A 12,723-nucleotide genomic window follows, 5' to 3' on the forward strand; every position below is an offset into this window, starting at 1 on the left:
ACTATGTTATTGGGTATGCCCAGAACCTGTTTGCACTAGTATTAGGTGTGTTCGGGTATGGGTTTGCTATAGGGTACGCCTGGGTGCCCCCAAGGTGCATACTTGGGTTACCTAGGTGTACTTGTGAGTACCTATTGATGGTGTTTTTATGCACTATGCAACACAAAATAAAATACTAAGTATTCTATCCTCTCTTGAACAAAGACTCCCCAAATGCTAAGCTGCGTGATCAAATGGGACAATTCCAAGGTTCTCGAATGTCAGGTCTTGACGTGCTCTTGGATAGACTCAGTTGTTTGATGTGATATTGCCGAATTCACAAGGTGGACTTACGTTGAATGCTTGAATGCTTTGAATGTCGCTGGAACGTGGAATTTTACTTGGTTTGGAAAAAAAGGAAAAAGGATAGGGGTTGAGAGAGATCTAATCTAACTCCTAGGGATGTAAGAGCAATGGACAATCTTTGATGAAATTCAACTAAGCTTTGCTTTGACATGCAACGAACATCTCCACAAGGCTAGTGTGATCTTCTAGGGATAGCTTGTGATTTTCAAATCACCACCACAAGTATAGAGACCTTCAAGTTGAAGCATATCAATGAAGAAGTAGCAATTGAAGTTAAGGCTGGCTAAGATAGATCCAGTTGACTACGCAAGGCACTTTACAATCAGCAAGGTGCTAGTAGTATGGATGTATGAATTTCACCATTGATCATACACAAAATTCCTCCATTCTATTACCAACATTAAAACAAATGAGAAGTAGAGACCATGCAAATTGTTGAATCAACATATGAATTTCACCATATCTTCAATGAAGTTTACATGCTTCTTACAACAAAGTCTTGGCAACAATCTTTGCCTTCTCCTCCTATTCTACTCTAACTATTTGCTTGTTATCTGCCACCTTCTACTACTATCAACTATTAACCTTTACAAATGAAAGAGTGGAGACTTATATAGTGCTCTCATTACAATTCAATGGCTCAGATTGATTCACAATCAATGGCCAAGATTGAAGGATAGAAAGCCTAATTAGGGTTTGTTACACCCATTGCAAAGCATTTAATGCTTGACCAATGATCTAATTACATTTTATGGGACACATGTCCTTCCTTGAATATTCAACCAATAGATGATGACAGTAGGTGCATTGGACTTTGTACCCATGTGGTAGTTATCCTCTTTGATGGATGCATTGAACTTGGATGCCTTAGCTTGGAATAATATGATTGGCTAAGTGATGACTGGGCGCCACCTCGGCTTGCTTGATCTTTGTAACTCATCACAAGTTGTAAATGAATGAGGCATATCTTATTTTGATCATTTCACTTTTAATCTCTTGTTTGGGAATTCCAACCTTAGTGCTGCATTTGATGTAGACCTTGTGATGCTAATGCTTGATCTTTCCTTCTTGCCTTGAATGCTACTCCTCATGTGATTTTGTGAAATCTTTTCCTTCGAGCAACTTCCTTGCATCCTTCTACCCACTGTTAAAGCGTTCTATGTATATCCTGTCACATGTTGCAATTGAAGCGTATTGGCGTATCATCATGCTGATCACGTTCTTTGCATTTGCTGCCATCCTTATGTTGATCTTGAAGTCTTCCTTGTTACTTTGCAGTTGTGATGAAATCTTGATGTTGTATGTGAGCTGATGACCCTTCATCCTGGAGCTGATCCTCATCACTTGAATTGTTGTTTTTGTGTTTGATTCCTTGAGCCTGCATATGAGTGATGTTCCTTCCACGCCCTGAAGCCTTGACCCTCTTCACATTCCTTTGCATATTCATTCCACTTGCATCAAACCTGGAAACAAACATGATTTGAATCAAGAACATTTTAAAAAGTACTTAAAAGCTTCCTACTACCTTCTCTAAATCTGGAAATGAATTTTCTGATCATGGAAACATCTGATTTTGAGTCTAATTTGTGTCTCAGGCCTAATTTATGTCTGATTTCTCACTTTTATATGTCTGATTTGACAGGTTTCAGGTCTGAGACATGCCTGATTTGCATTGGTTTCAGGCGGCAAAGGAAGTTCACGGATCTCACAGGGCAAAGGAAGTGGTGTAAATGCCTTGGCTGGGCAAAGGAAATGCTGTCAATGCCTTGGCTGGGCAAAGGAAATGCTGATCCTTAAGTTGCTCTTTTCCATTGGCAAAGGAAGTCATTCAAAATGCTTATGTCGCACCTTTGGGGGGTCAAAGGAAATCACTCAATCCTTAAGTCACACTTTTGGGGGGTCAAAGGAAATCATTCAATCCTTAAGCTGCACTTTTGGGGGGTCAAAGGAAATCACTCAATCCATAAGTCGCACTTTTAGACCTTCAAAGGAAATGAAGTCCGAAATGCCCAAGTCACACATTGGGATCTTGATTGGAAGTAGAATCCCTTAGTTCGCTGATAAGGAAATGAAACATCTTAGGTCGCTGATTGTAGGAGGCAAAGGAAATGATCAAAATGCCTAAGTCGTTGATCTAGGGAATCAAAGGAATTCATCAAAATGCTTAAGTCGCACTTTTGGGGGGTCAAAGGAAGTGCCAATGCTTAAGTCACACATTTTGGGGGTCAAAGGAGATGATCAAAATGTCAACTTTGATAACTTACTCATTTCTCCTTGAGCCTTTTCATGATGATTCGGACTTACAGCCTATCCTTCCTTCCAAAAGTTGACTCAATTTGCCTTAGCCAAATTTCAGCACTTCATTTTTGATTTTGCAAGATGATGATCAAATGGAATGATCATCATGAATCGTTCATTTCCTAAGCCTTGAAACTAACTGACCTCATTCCAACTCAAAGAAAGAGACTTGACTTGATTACCTCCTGGCCACCTAAGATCTACACCTCTTCCAAGCAAAGGCTAATAGCTAAAGACTCTACAACTAACCTAGAAAGCAAAAAAAGTGGGGGTTCCCCATTTGCAATGGGGCGATGTGTGAAAACGTCACAACAGTACCCAAAGGCATTGAGCGCCAAAAAGTAACAAAAAAAGACATTTTAATTTTTAAACTTTTTTTGCATCCAAAAACCCTAAAATGCCCCTAAAAGCATCACTGCACCCAATACAAAGATCGTTTGCTCTCTTCACTCTCTCTTTTCTCATTTGGGCATTTTGAAGGGCAGCTGATACATATTATATGGCACATGACATAATATTGAAAATTCTGAACTATCAATTGGCATTTAATATTTGTCTTTATCGCTACCATTTTGGCATTTAGCATTGATCAATGATAAAGTTTCATACCAGGCCTGGAATTTGACGATTTATATGGCCGTTTTTTCACTTTTGGACCATATACGACAGCTTAAAAAATTATTGGACATATGCATTGACATGCTGTTTTTTCTAAGACTATATATAACATTTTAAATTATTAATAAATTGTAAAAAAATATAATAGGTAATATATATTATATAGTATTATAATTTATCTAATATAAACATATTATCATTTAATAATTATTAAATTACTAATAACATAATTTATCAAATCTTGAATGGTTTTCTTTAACCTTTGACAATCATTGGTTTTATGTCCTTTGTTCCTATGAAACTCGCAATAATCTTGATCGTACTGCCAGTTTGTCAGCCGGCGTCACCTTATTGCAAATAGGGTGCTGGGAGCATATTGCTGTAATGCGACCAGTATATGATTGGGTCAGGGGTGATGGACAGCCATATCTATATGCTTATCGGGGTGTTGTTTCACAGCCTAGACTAGGGAAACATGAGTTTTGGAGATACACCTTAGATACCATGGACATTGTGACTTGGAGACCTTATGTTGGATCCGAGCCATGGATGGATGATGTCAGAGAGTTGCCGGTTGTTTATCAGAGACGGTTTTTGATTGCGCATGCCCCTTATGTTATTGAGCGATAGCTGGTTGCTTGGGTATACAGACAGTTCAGATGGATCCAAGGTATGCCATAGGGTACAACCTTGTATGTACGGACATACAAGGATATTATTTTAGAATATTTATTATAAAAATATAAATTTATTTAAAATATTTTGATATAGAAGGATATAGTTGTTAATTTTATAATATTTTAATACGAATTTTTAGAATAGTTTCTATTTCTTATTTGAATTTAAAAACTTGTCAATTTAATATTTAAAATATATTTAATAAGATTGTCTTAAAAATGAATTTAGAAACTTGCTTATGACATTTATTATTAGTAATTTAATAATTATTAAATGATTATCATTTAATGTTAAAATGTAATATCAATGATTGTATAATGTTTATTGTAGATATTTATTAATTTAAAATCTTTTCAAAATATAATATAATTGTAAACAAGATTTTTTGGTATGAAATTAGAAACTTAGTAAATTTAAGATTTTTGCATATATTACTAATTTATCATTGTTTTCTAATTTTTTTGCATTCCTTTTATCTTTATAAGATATCCATATGTGATATGAATAATGAAAGGACAAGGATTTTTCATTTTTTTCATAGAAACAGGTCCATCTGCATTTTTAAAGAAGGATTTTCAGTTCTTTCCAAGAAACAGGTGCATCTACATTTTATTGTAGCTTCAATCTTCTACTGGCTCATAGGTGAAGCCTAAGTTATGCACTTTGTAGTACATACAATTATGTTCTAATTCTTTTTATTTATCAATAAGATTTATGTCTATAGTTGTACTTTGTTAATTTAAAAATATTTTTTATAACATCATCAAGTTTGTAATATAATTATTTTAGAAAATGATGTTTTACACCTAATTAATATATTTCTTTTTGTTTAAGTACTTCAAAAATATGTCTTAAAGAGAAAGAAACAAACTACCATTGAAGAAATGTATAGGTGGACCATAGAGAAGGATTTAGTGATTCAATAATAGCAATAATATATAATTATGTGTATAGTTAATCTCTATTACGATAAAAATAATTAGTTAATTTCAATTATAGATAACAATATACTTAAAAATAATAACTAGATTATTTGCATATTATTTTATTAAAATTAAAAATGTATTTCATATTTAATATGTATTATTGGTTAAATTGGTAAAAATGTTTAAACTTAAAAGAATTTATATAAAATTGTTTATAAATTAAATATTTTTCGACAAATATATTCTCCTTAAAATGTCAAATGAAAAGCATTGAAATGACCATACTGTCATAAAAAATTCATATGATAGGTAGGGGTGGCCATCAATTTTCAGACCTGTATCATACTATTAAACGTATTTAGTTTTACAATTCTATATATTTCTTAAAATTTTTAATTTTCTGTTTATATATATACACCGACCCAAATGTATTGTACGTAAGGGAAAAAATTTCTGTACCGATGTACTTGTATCCCGTACCCATTCTCATACATGTACCAGCAACTTAGTTTGAATATAATAATAGGAAATACTCTTACCACCATTGCTCAATTCTCCTTAGCCTATTGTATTAATTGACTGTTGTTGTTGTCTATCGTGATCTCAATGCTTTGAAGAGTTTGTAGTATTCTTGACAAAGGATTACTACAATTCTCTCTATGCTCTGCAAGTAGACCTTCTCACTTGATAATAGTATGATGACCAATCTTGTTTTGTGAGTACTGAAATGTATTTCCAGGAGTTTTCAAGATACTGGGGTTAAAGGACCCCTTGTAATTATTAAAGTAGGTTCAAGTCACGCTTTTGTTTTTAGAGCAGAAAATTCTAAGAGGGTTCCAACTAGTGTATTAGTGAGGTACAACGTACAATGTAGTTAAGACCTAAATATGCAATATACTTTAGTTTGAATCTCAGGCTTACAAGGATCCGTTCTATTAGAGCTTTCATGGCTTTTCTGTAATCTAGTGTTGGTCATCCACTCGCTACTATTAGTTTCTATGCTTCTATTCCTTTTTATGTTTGGGCCTACCACACAAGCGAAGGTACTTTATGTAGGAAATAGATTATTCTATGATAAAGGCATTGAAGTTAAAGTTCATATGCATATTGTTGCCTAGCTAGGTAATTTAAGATTACCAAGGTCACTCATAAACATTGTTGTAGTACAAGATCAATTAAGTATTTAGCTATCATTGGGGTATACAAAAGTTTAGTGAGTTCTCAGATAACAACAATCATTTCTTAGGCCTACAAGCAACACTTAGACATAAGAAACCTTCTAAGACCGAGTATATTCTTATTGCAGCTGATCCATCTGAAGTGAATGCATCCATTCGATCAAAAGTTAATCATAAAAACATAATTAATATTCTACTCAGCTAGAAGCCTTTATTAGCCAACAAAGAATGTCAATTTTCTCATATGGTAATAGTCATGTTTATTTATCGTAAGCCAAGTTGCTTAATCTGGTATGGATCCTAGTTCGTGTTCATGGGTTTGGCAAAATTATTTTTTGGGGTTTGGTTTTGTTACTAAAAATTTTAAAAATGAATTAAGATTAAAATATACATGCAACCTAGAAGCATGAATTAAGATTAGAATATCACATAGCATCACTTAAACAACAAAACCACCATAAATTTCAATTCCATGCAAAATATGCATGATAAATATTCATCGTTCAAACTTCAAGTTCAATATTAAAATAATAATGTCAAGCTCAAGAATTAATTTTAACTTATAAAATTTAATCATCATCGACATTAGATGATGTATGAACATTAGATGAACCACAAGTGCTAGTGCTAGTGTCACTTGCACTAAAAGAGAGTGCTGGGCTTGCTAGCTCTCAAACTTCTCAAATGCAATATTGTGGTAAGTGGAAGCATCTAGGTCAGTATGTGTAATGTCCCCATTTTTGCACCTTCCTAAGCATCAGTAATTTTCAGAGGTTAGCCTATTATTAGTGCTCCCCGTAAGCTAATGTGGTGATTAGGGGGCCCTTAGAGGGTAGTTCAGGGTTTTTCAACTGACACTTTGATGTCTTTTCCAGTTTTCTCCAGCTCAGTTCATCAGTTGGTTCATGGACTGCCTTCTAGGGATCATTTAGAGCTATTTGATAGAAACTATTTTTAGTAAGTCACTTGGATGTTTTGGTTCCATGCTTACTATTTATAGTAAGTCATATGGATGGTACCGTGACTATTATTGGGTAGTTGGCATAATTAACTAAATGTTCCAATATTGACATTTATTAGTGTTAATGATTAATATTAATTTATTAAAGTTTCGATTTTAATAATATTAATTAAATTAATGACTTTATATTAGAGGATATAGGGGGTATTAATTGCATTAGTTATTTTAATGATTATAAAGTCATTTATTAATCCTTTATGGGGGTGCCAACTACATTAAAATTTTAAATGATTAATTGAGATGAAATGAAATTATAAAAGTGCATTTCGTTTCCTCCAAGTCGTGGGTTTTTTGAGAAGGCTATAAATGGGCTCTCGAGAGCTCATTAATTCATTCTTGTTTGCAAAATTGATGAAGCTTTATGGAGAGCAAGGATTTGCTGCTGAAGATTCAAGCTTATTGAGGACGAATTCCCTCAATGAGGACAGTGTTTGCAAGTGTGAAAGATGTTGATATATAGCTTCGGTCGGATCCTTTAGGGCAGACCTAGCCATAAAATGTGTGGGTGGCCTATTGGCCTTACACATTTAACAAGGCCGATTTAATATAGATCCTTGTCGACTTTGTATTTGTATTTGCATATATAACTAATTATTAATTTTGCCCCCTTGGTGAAATGACGGGTTAGATATAATGTATCCGCTCCTTGGTGAAGAGGTGTGTTGTTTAATTATAAGCCGACTTTTGGAGAAGTCGTGTTGCTTGGCACCACCCATGTATGGGTATATAGACCCGCTCCTTCTCACCCCCAAAGAATTGAATTCTCATCATCCTTCAGCAGTTCGAATTATGTAAGTAGATCGTGCTCATTCATCAGAAATTCAGCATTCTTCAGCACATTGAATCAACACACAATTAGCAGATTGAATACACATAGCTGAGCATAGAAGACAAGTAGGTCACTACATACTTGTGTTCGAGGGAGACAATAACAGTATATTGTCTATGGTTGGGAGGGCAATACTGAGTCTATATTGCCCATGGTTAATCGAGCACACCCCCTTTCAACATGGTATCAGAGCGGGTACGAAAACCAGGAAAAGGCCCTGTAGATTTCCTATCACACAGAGTCTATCCCTTGCAACACCATTCGATCTTGACTGTCAAATTGCCAATGCTAAACCTATGAGGTTATTGCCAATTGCAAGATATCCGATATGGATAATCAGATCGCAGTGAGGAATGAGCATATCGTCGCTATCTGATGTAATGATGCCGTTGATGGTTATATGACTCCGATCAACCTAGCTAAAGGATGAATTTGTTGTACAATCCCTGATTGGTGAATGATGATATTAAATTAGCAATGCTGAATGTCAATCCTAAAATGCGTCAGAGTGCTGTCAGAGATGTATGATACTGTCTCTAAATGTCGATATGATTGCTTTGTGAATTCATGGAGCCTTCTCCCTCCTGCCGCATTGTGAATATTTACTAAGACCGCTGGGATTATTAACAAGACACCACAACTCCTAACATCATTGCAAATTCTTGGGACTGATTCCTCGATTTTGGAGATTTGATTTGATCAAGGCTCGAAGTCATCTGATGGTGGAACTGTAGCGGCGATTCTTATTCCCGCAGATTCCAAGTTTGTGGATCTATGGTTCTTTTTTGGTGCATATTTGGTTGCATGGGGCTCCGTGCTGACTGATTGTTCTCTCCAATTAACACACAAGATGTGATGGCACTTAGGAGAAAAGTGTGGATTACCAAACATTGACATCGTGACCTTCTGGGTGATCTGTGCAAGCTTGATGTAGCAGTATCAAGGAGCAAACAAATTGCCAAGTTCTGTGGGTTGTGAAGAATGTGAACACATCATTGCATCTATAGAGTCGATTCAATTGTTGAATTGATCTCCCTGCAAGACATAAGAGACAACAACAATTAGGACGCCATATTGAAGTCTGGAGATTGTCAAGTATGCTGCAAAGAAGGATGGCCGAGTTATGGGTCGATTTGTGTAGATTGTGATTGCTGATCTTTACCTCTCAACCAAGGTAATGTTGATCAGCACCCACGGTTCTTTTGCTTGATGAATTTCGTTGCTGCTGTGCTCGGGCGAACAAAAGGATGTTTGATCTTTGCGAAGTCAATATAGCGGTTGGGAGATGCTCGACTCAGCAGAAGGCATTGCAGACTTGGCCTATGTTTAATGCTGAGCGATGTCGGATGTTTCCTTGGAAGTCTGCAATTCTAATGCTCGATGTCGTGATTGTGATCGGCAACGCAACTCAATATCTATGCCGCGTTTGAATGCACTAAGAGGAGAGTAAGTTGTTGAATGTGCTGGCCTGCCGCTCGTTGTGTAATGACTTTGCGCTTTGTTTGGGGAGCCTGACTCGACTCGAAGGTCTGTTGGGCTGGGCGATTCGAGCGGGTTGGAGCAAGCTCGATGTTGGTGCTCGGCTGCTCTGTCTTGAACAATGTTTTGTCGATGCAAGCTCGAGTGCAATAACAGCTCGACAAATGTCCCAGATTGAAGTTTAGCAACGATGCAGCTCGGTTGCATTGCAGATCTGTCGTGCCATGTCTGCCGTGCGGTGCCAGGCGATGTCGGCTCAGGCAAGCTTGTGTCGCAGGTGCTAATGCAGTGTGTGTTTATCGATGTTTGGTTAGCAACGTGGGTCGTGCTTGGAAGTCAGGTGACTTAAATCATTGCTCGTGTTTTGCAATGTCACAGGTAGAGACTTGTCCAATGTCTGATTGCATGTATTGCAGCTCATTGTCTGCAATGTGATTCAAATGTTTGGTGTAGCCATGCCTGGAGATAAATTCACAGTTTTGTTACTATGGAATCAGACAAGTACATTTGTGCATGGGAAACTGCTCCTGCGAACAATGTTAATCATGTGCTTCTGATGAGGAGACCTATTACAGGAGATTCAACTCTACTACATCCTACAATAGAATTGCTCGTCCAAACTGAAGAATTGTTGCAGAAGAAATCGAGAGAGGACACTCAGTTCTGGACAAAATTTGGAATTCAATGGACTAGACCTCTATGCAGTACTTTGACTAAGAATTTGTAGGATGAATCAAATAAAGTGATCTAGAATAAAGGAAAGTCCTAAACTCTCAGCAGTAGCAGCGGAGCAGGCTGACTCACCCGTCATTGGAGACAACTCAGACTTGATTGCATTCCTGGAGCAAGAGCCCTTCCATAATTGAGACCATGTGAAAAGGGTATGCTTTCACGTCAGAGGGAGCAGTTAGAGGAACTGCTTCAGTTGGCATCTGAGGATCTTGGTTATATTGGTTTCAGGGGGAGTGGACCATGTCAAGATGATTTCTCTAGTGATCAGGTATACTAACATTTGGATCATGACTTCTACAGTTCTGTCATGAGATGGAAGTTGCATCAGTAAGATATGATGATCGATTTCCTCTTTGAGAAATTGTAGCAGTCAAAGGACTATGATTCATGGGATGGAGTCCCATGTATATAGGCTGGAAGGCCTTTATATTGACACCTAGATAGTCCTGGATAGATGGATACTTGGTGAGCTTGGGATTCACCAAGAGTGGTGCAGACTCCAACCTTGTACTTCATGACAAAACAAAGCATGTGGAGATCAGGTATCACTATGTTAGAGACATGGTGGAAAGAAATGCTATTTAGTTGAGATACATTAGTACTGATGAGCAAACAAAAGACATTTTCACCAAGCCTCTTTCCAGGATAAAGTTTGTATACTTTTGAGATAAGCTTGGTATGGTGGAGAATGAAGCCCTAGCTGAGATTGAGTCTCAGCATCATTGATATATATTTATATCTTATACTAATGCATGTTTCTCTTTGAGAGAGATTTAAGGTGAAAGCCCTTATTTCCACCCTCTGGGATGAGCCATGGTGGATCCACCCTCTGAGATGAGTCATGGTGGATGTCATGTGTGTGACGCCATGACAACATCACGTGAGAGAGTCCGTGATGATTTTTCTTGTACTTGTGTGTTCATCCTTTGGGATGAGCCATGGTGAATATCATTGTGAGGTGACGATCTCACAATAATGGTTATGTCGTGGTGAGGTGATATCTATTCTTTCACCATCCATGGGAGTAGCCATGATGGTTGTGTTCATTTGTATTTCCACTCATGGGTGTAGCCATGATGGAACCCTCTGGGAGTAGCCATGGTGGATGTCACTATGTGACTCAGTTATCTAGAAGGATTCCTCCCTAGCTAAGAGGGAGTGTTGATGTATAGCTTCGGTTGGATCCTTCAGGGCCGAATGAGCCATTAAATGTGTGAGTGGCCTATCGGCCTTACACATTTAACAAGTCCGATTTAATATAGATCCTTGTCGACTTTGTATTTGTATTTGCATATATGACTAATTATCAATTCCGTCCCCTTGGTGAAATGACGGGTTAGATATAATGTATCCGCTCCTTGGTGAAGAGGCGTGTTGTTTAATTATAAACCGAATTTTGGAGTAGTCGTGACTCGTGTTGCTTGGCGCCACCCATGTATGGGTGTATAGACCCGCTCCTTCTCACCCCCAAGGAATTGAATTATCATCATCCTTCAGCAGTTCAAATTATGTAAGCAGATCGTGCTCATTCATCAGAAATTCAGTATTCTTCAGCACATCGAATCAACAGACAATTAGCAGATCGAATACACATAGCTGAGCATAGAAGACAAGCAGGTCACCACGCACTTGTGCTCGGGGAAGACAATAACAGTATATTGTCTATGGTTGGGAGGGCAATACTGAGTCTATATTGCCCGTGGTTAATCAAGTACACCCCCTTTCAACAAAAGATCACCCAAGAGCACTCAGTTGATAATCTCATTCAGAGATTATACCAGGGCATAATTGTTTCAGAGTTCCGGAGTTATTCAGGGGTTTAGAGAGTTGTTCACAGGCAGACTGTAGAATTTATTGCAGGTTGGAGGCCATTAATCATTCCCTATCATCCTTGAGGATGTGTTTAGAGTAATACTGGCTAGAGTTTGTCATAGTATTGGAAATTGTGCCATTTCCAGATTTTCAGAATTGGGGTTTGACTGTATTGCTGCTGATAAGGATTAATTATCAAATTGACAATTGTTATTTGCCAATAATTCTCCGCCAGGCAAGACATTTCACCTAGTATGCTTGTTATTTTTAAATATTGGAAAAAGAATTGTGGATTTTGTGTAATAAATCCTCATTTAGTATTTAAAGTTATCTCAATTTATTTTCAAGCATTTATGTGCAATATTTATATCTCAAAAAACACAAAAAAAAATTAGAAATCAGAAAGCACAGAAAAATTAAAAAATCAGAAATTAAATATCCATAGAGGGGTGGGATATTTCAATTTGCTTTGGCTCTATATCCCACAATTTGATCTCCCCTTCCTTGTAGTGTTTGTGTGAAAGGAGACACAAGTTGGAATCCACGTTTGCTAAGTTTTTGAAATAATATTTGCTGTTTGCAAAAGAAATGAACTTGAAAGAACTTGTTTTGGTGTCTAGCGTGTTTTAGAGGTCACCTCTAGGGTTGAGGGCACCCAGTCAAAGTCAATTTAAAAAAAACCCAGTTGTTGCACATTTGAGTTTGCCTCAATCAAATCGGGCACCAAAAATTTGAACCCCGTTGGAACTCATAGACGAACTGGACCAGTATTTGGATCCTGGATAAACAGAACCTGAATTTGGCTTG

At 37.0% G+C, this 12,723-nt stretch overlaps 1 protein-coding gene across 8 annotated transcripts in view; it reads left to right on the forward strand.

Moving 5' to 3' along the window:
• LOC131069102 (uncharacterized) overlaps positions 1-12,723 on the forward strand; it is a 156,250-nt gene that overhangs the window by 28,317 nt on the left and 115,210 nt on the right. The window contains exon 1 of one of the 8 annotated variants that reach the window (XM_058008356.2): positions 3,576-3,931. The exons of the other annotated variants lie outside the window; for them this stretch is intronic. Within the exon in view, the coding sequence (XP_057864339.1) occupies positions 3,866-3,931 (66 nt within the window). The 5' untranslated portion in view covers positions 3,576-3,865. Of the gene's footprint in view, positions 1-3,575; positions 3,932-12,723 lie in introns of those variants that run through there. 8 annotated transcript variants of the gene reach the window in all.

The sequence above is a fragment of the Cryptomeria japonica genome, chromosome 3 (assembly GCF_030272615.1).
Source record: "Cryptomeria japonica chromosome 3, Sugi_1.0, whole genome shotgun sequence".
Classification (NCBI taxonomy): Eukaryota; Viridiplantae; Streptophyta; class Pinopsida; order Cupressales; family Cupressaceae; genus Cryptomeria; species Cryptomeria japonica.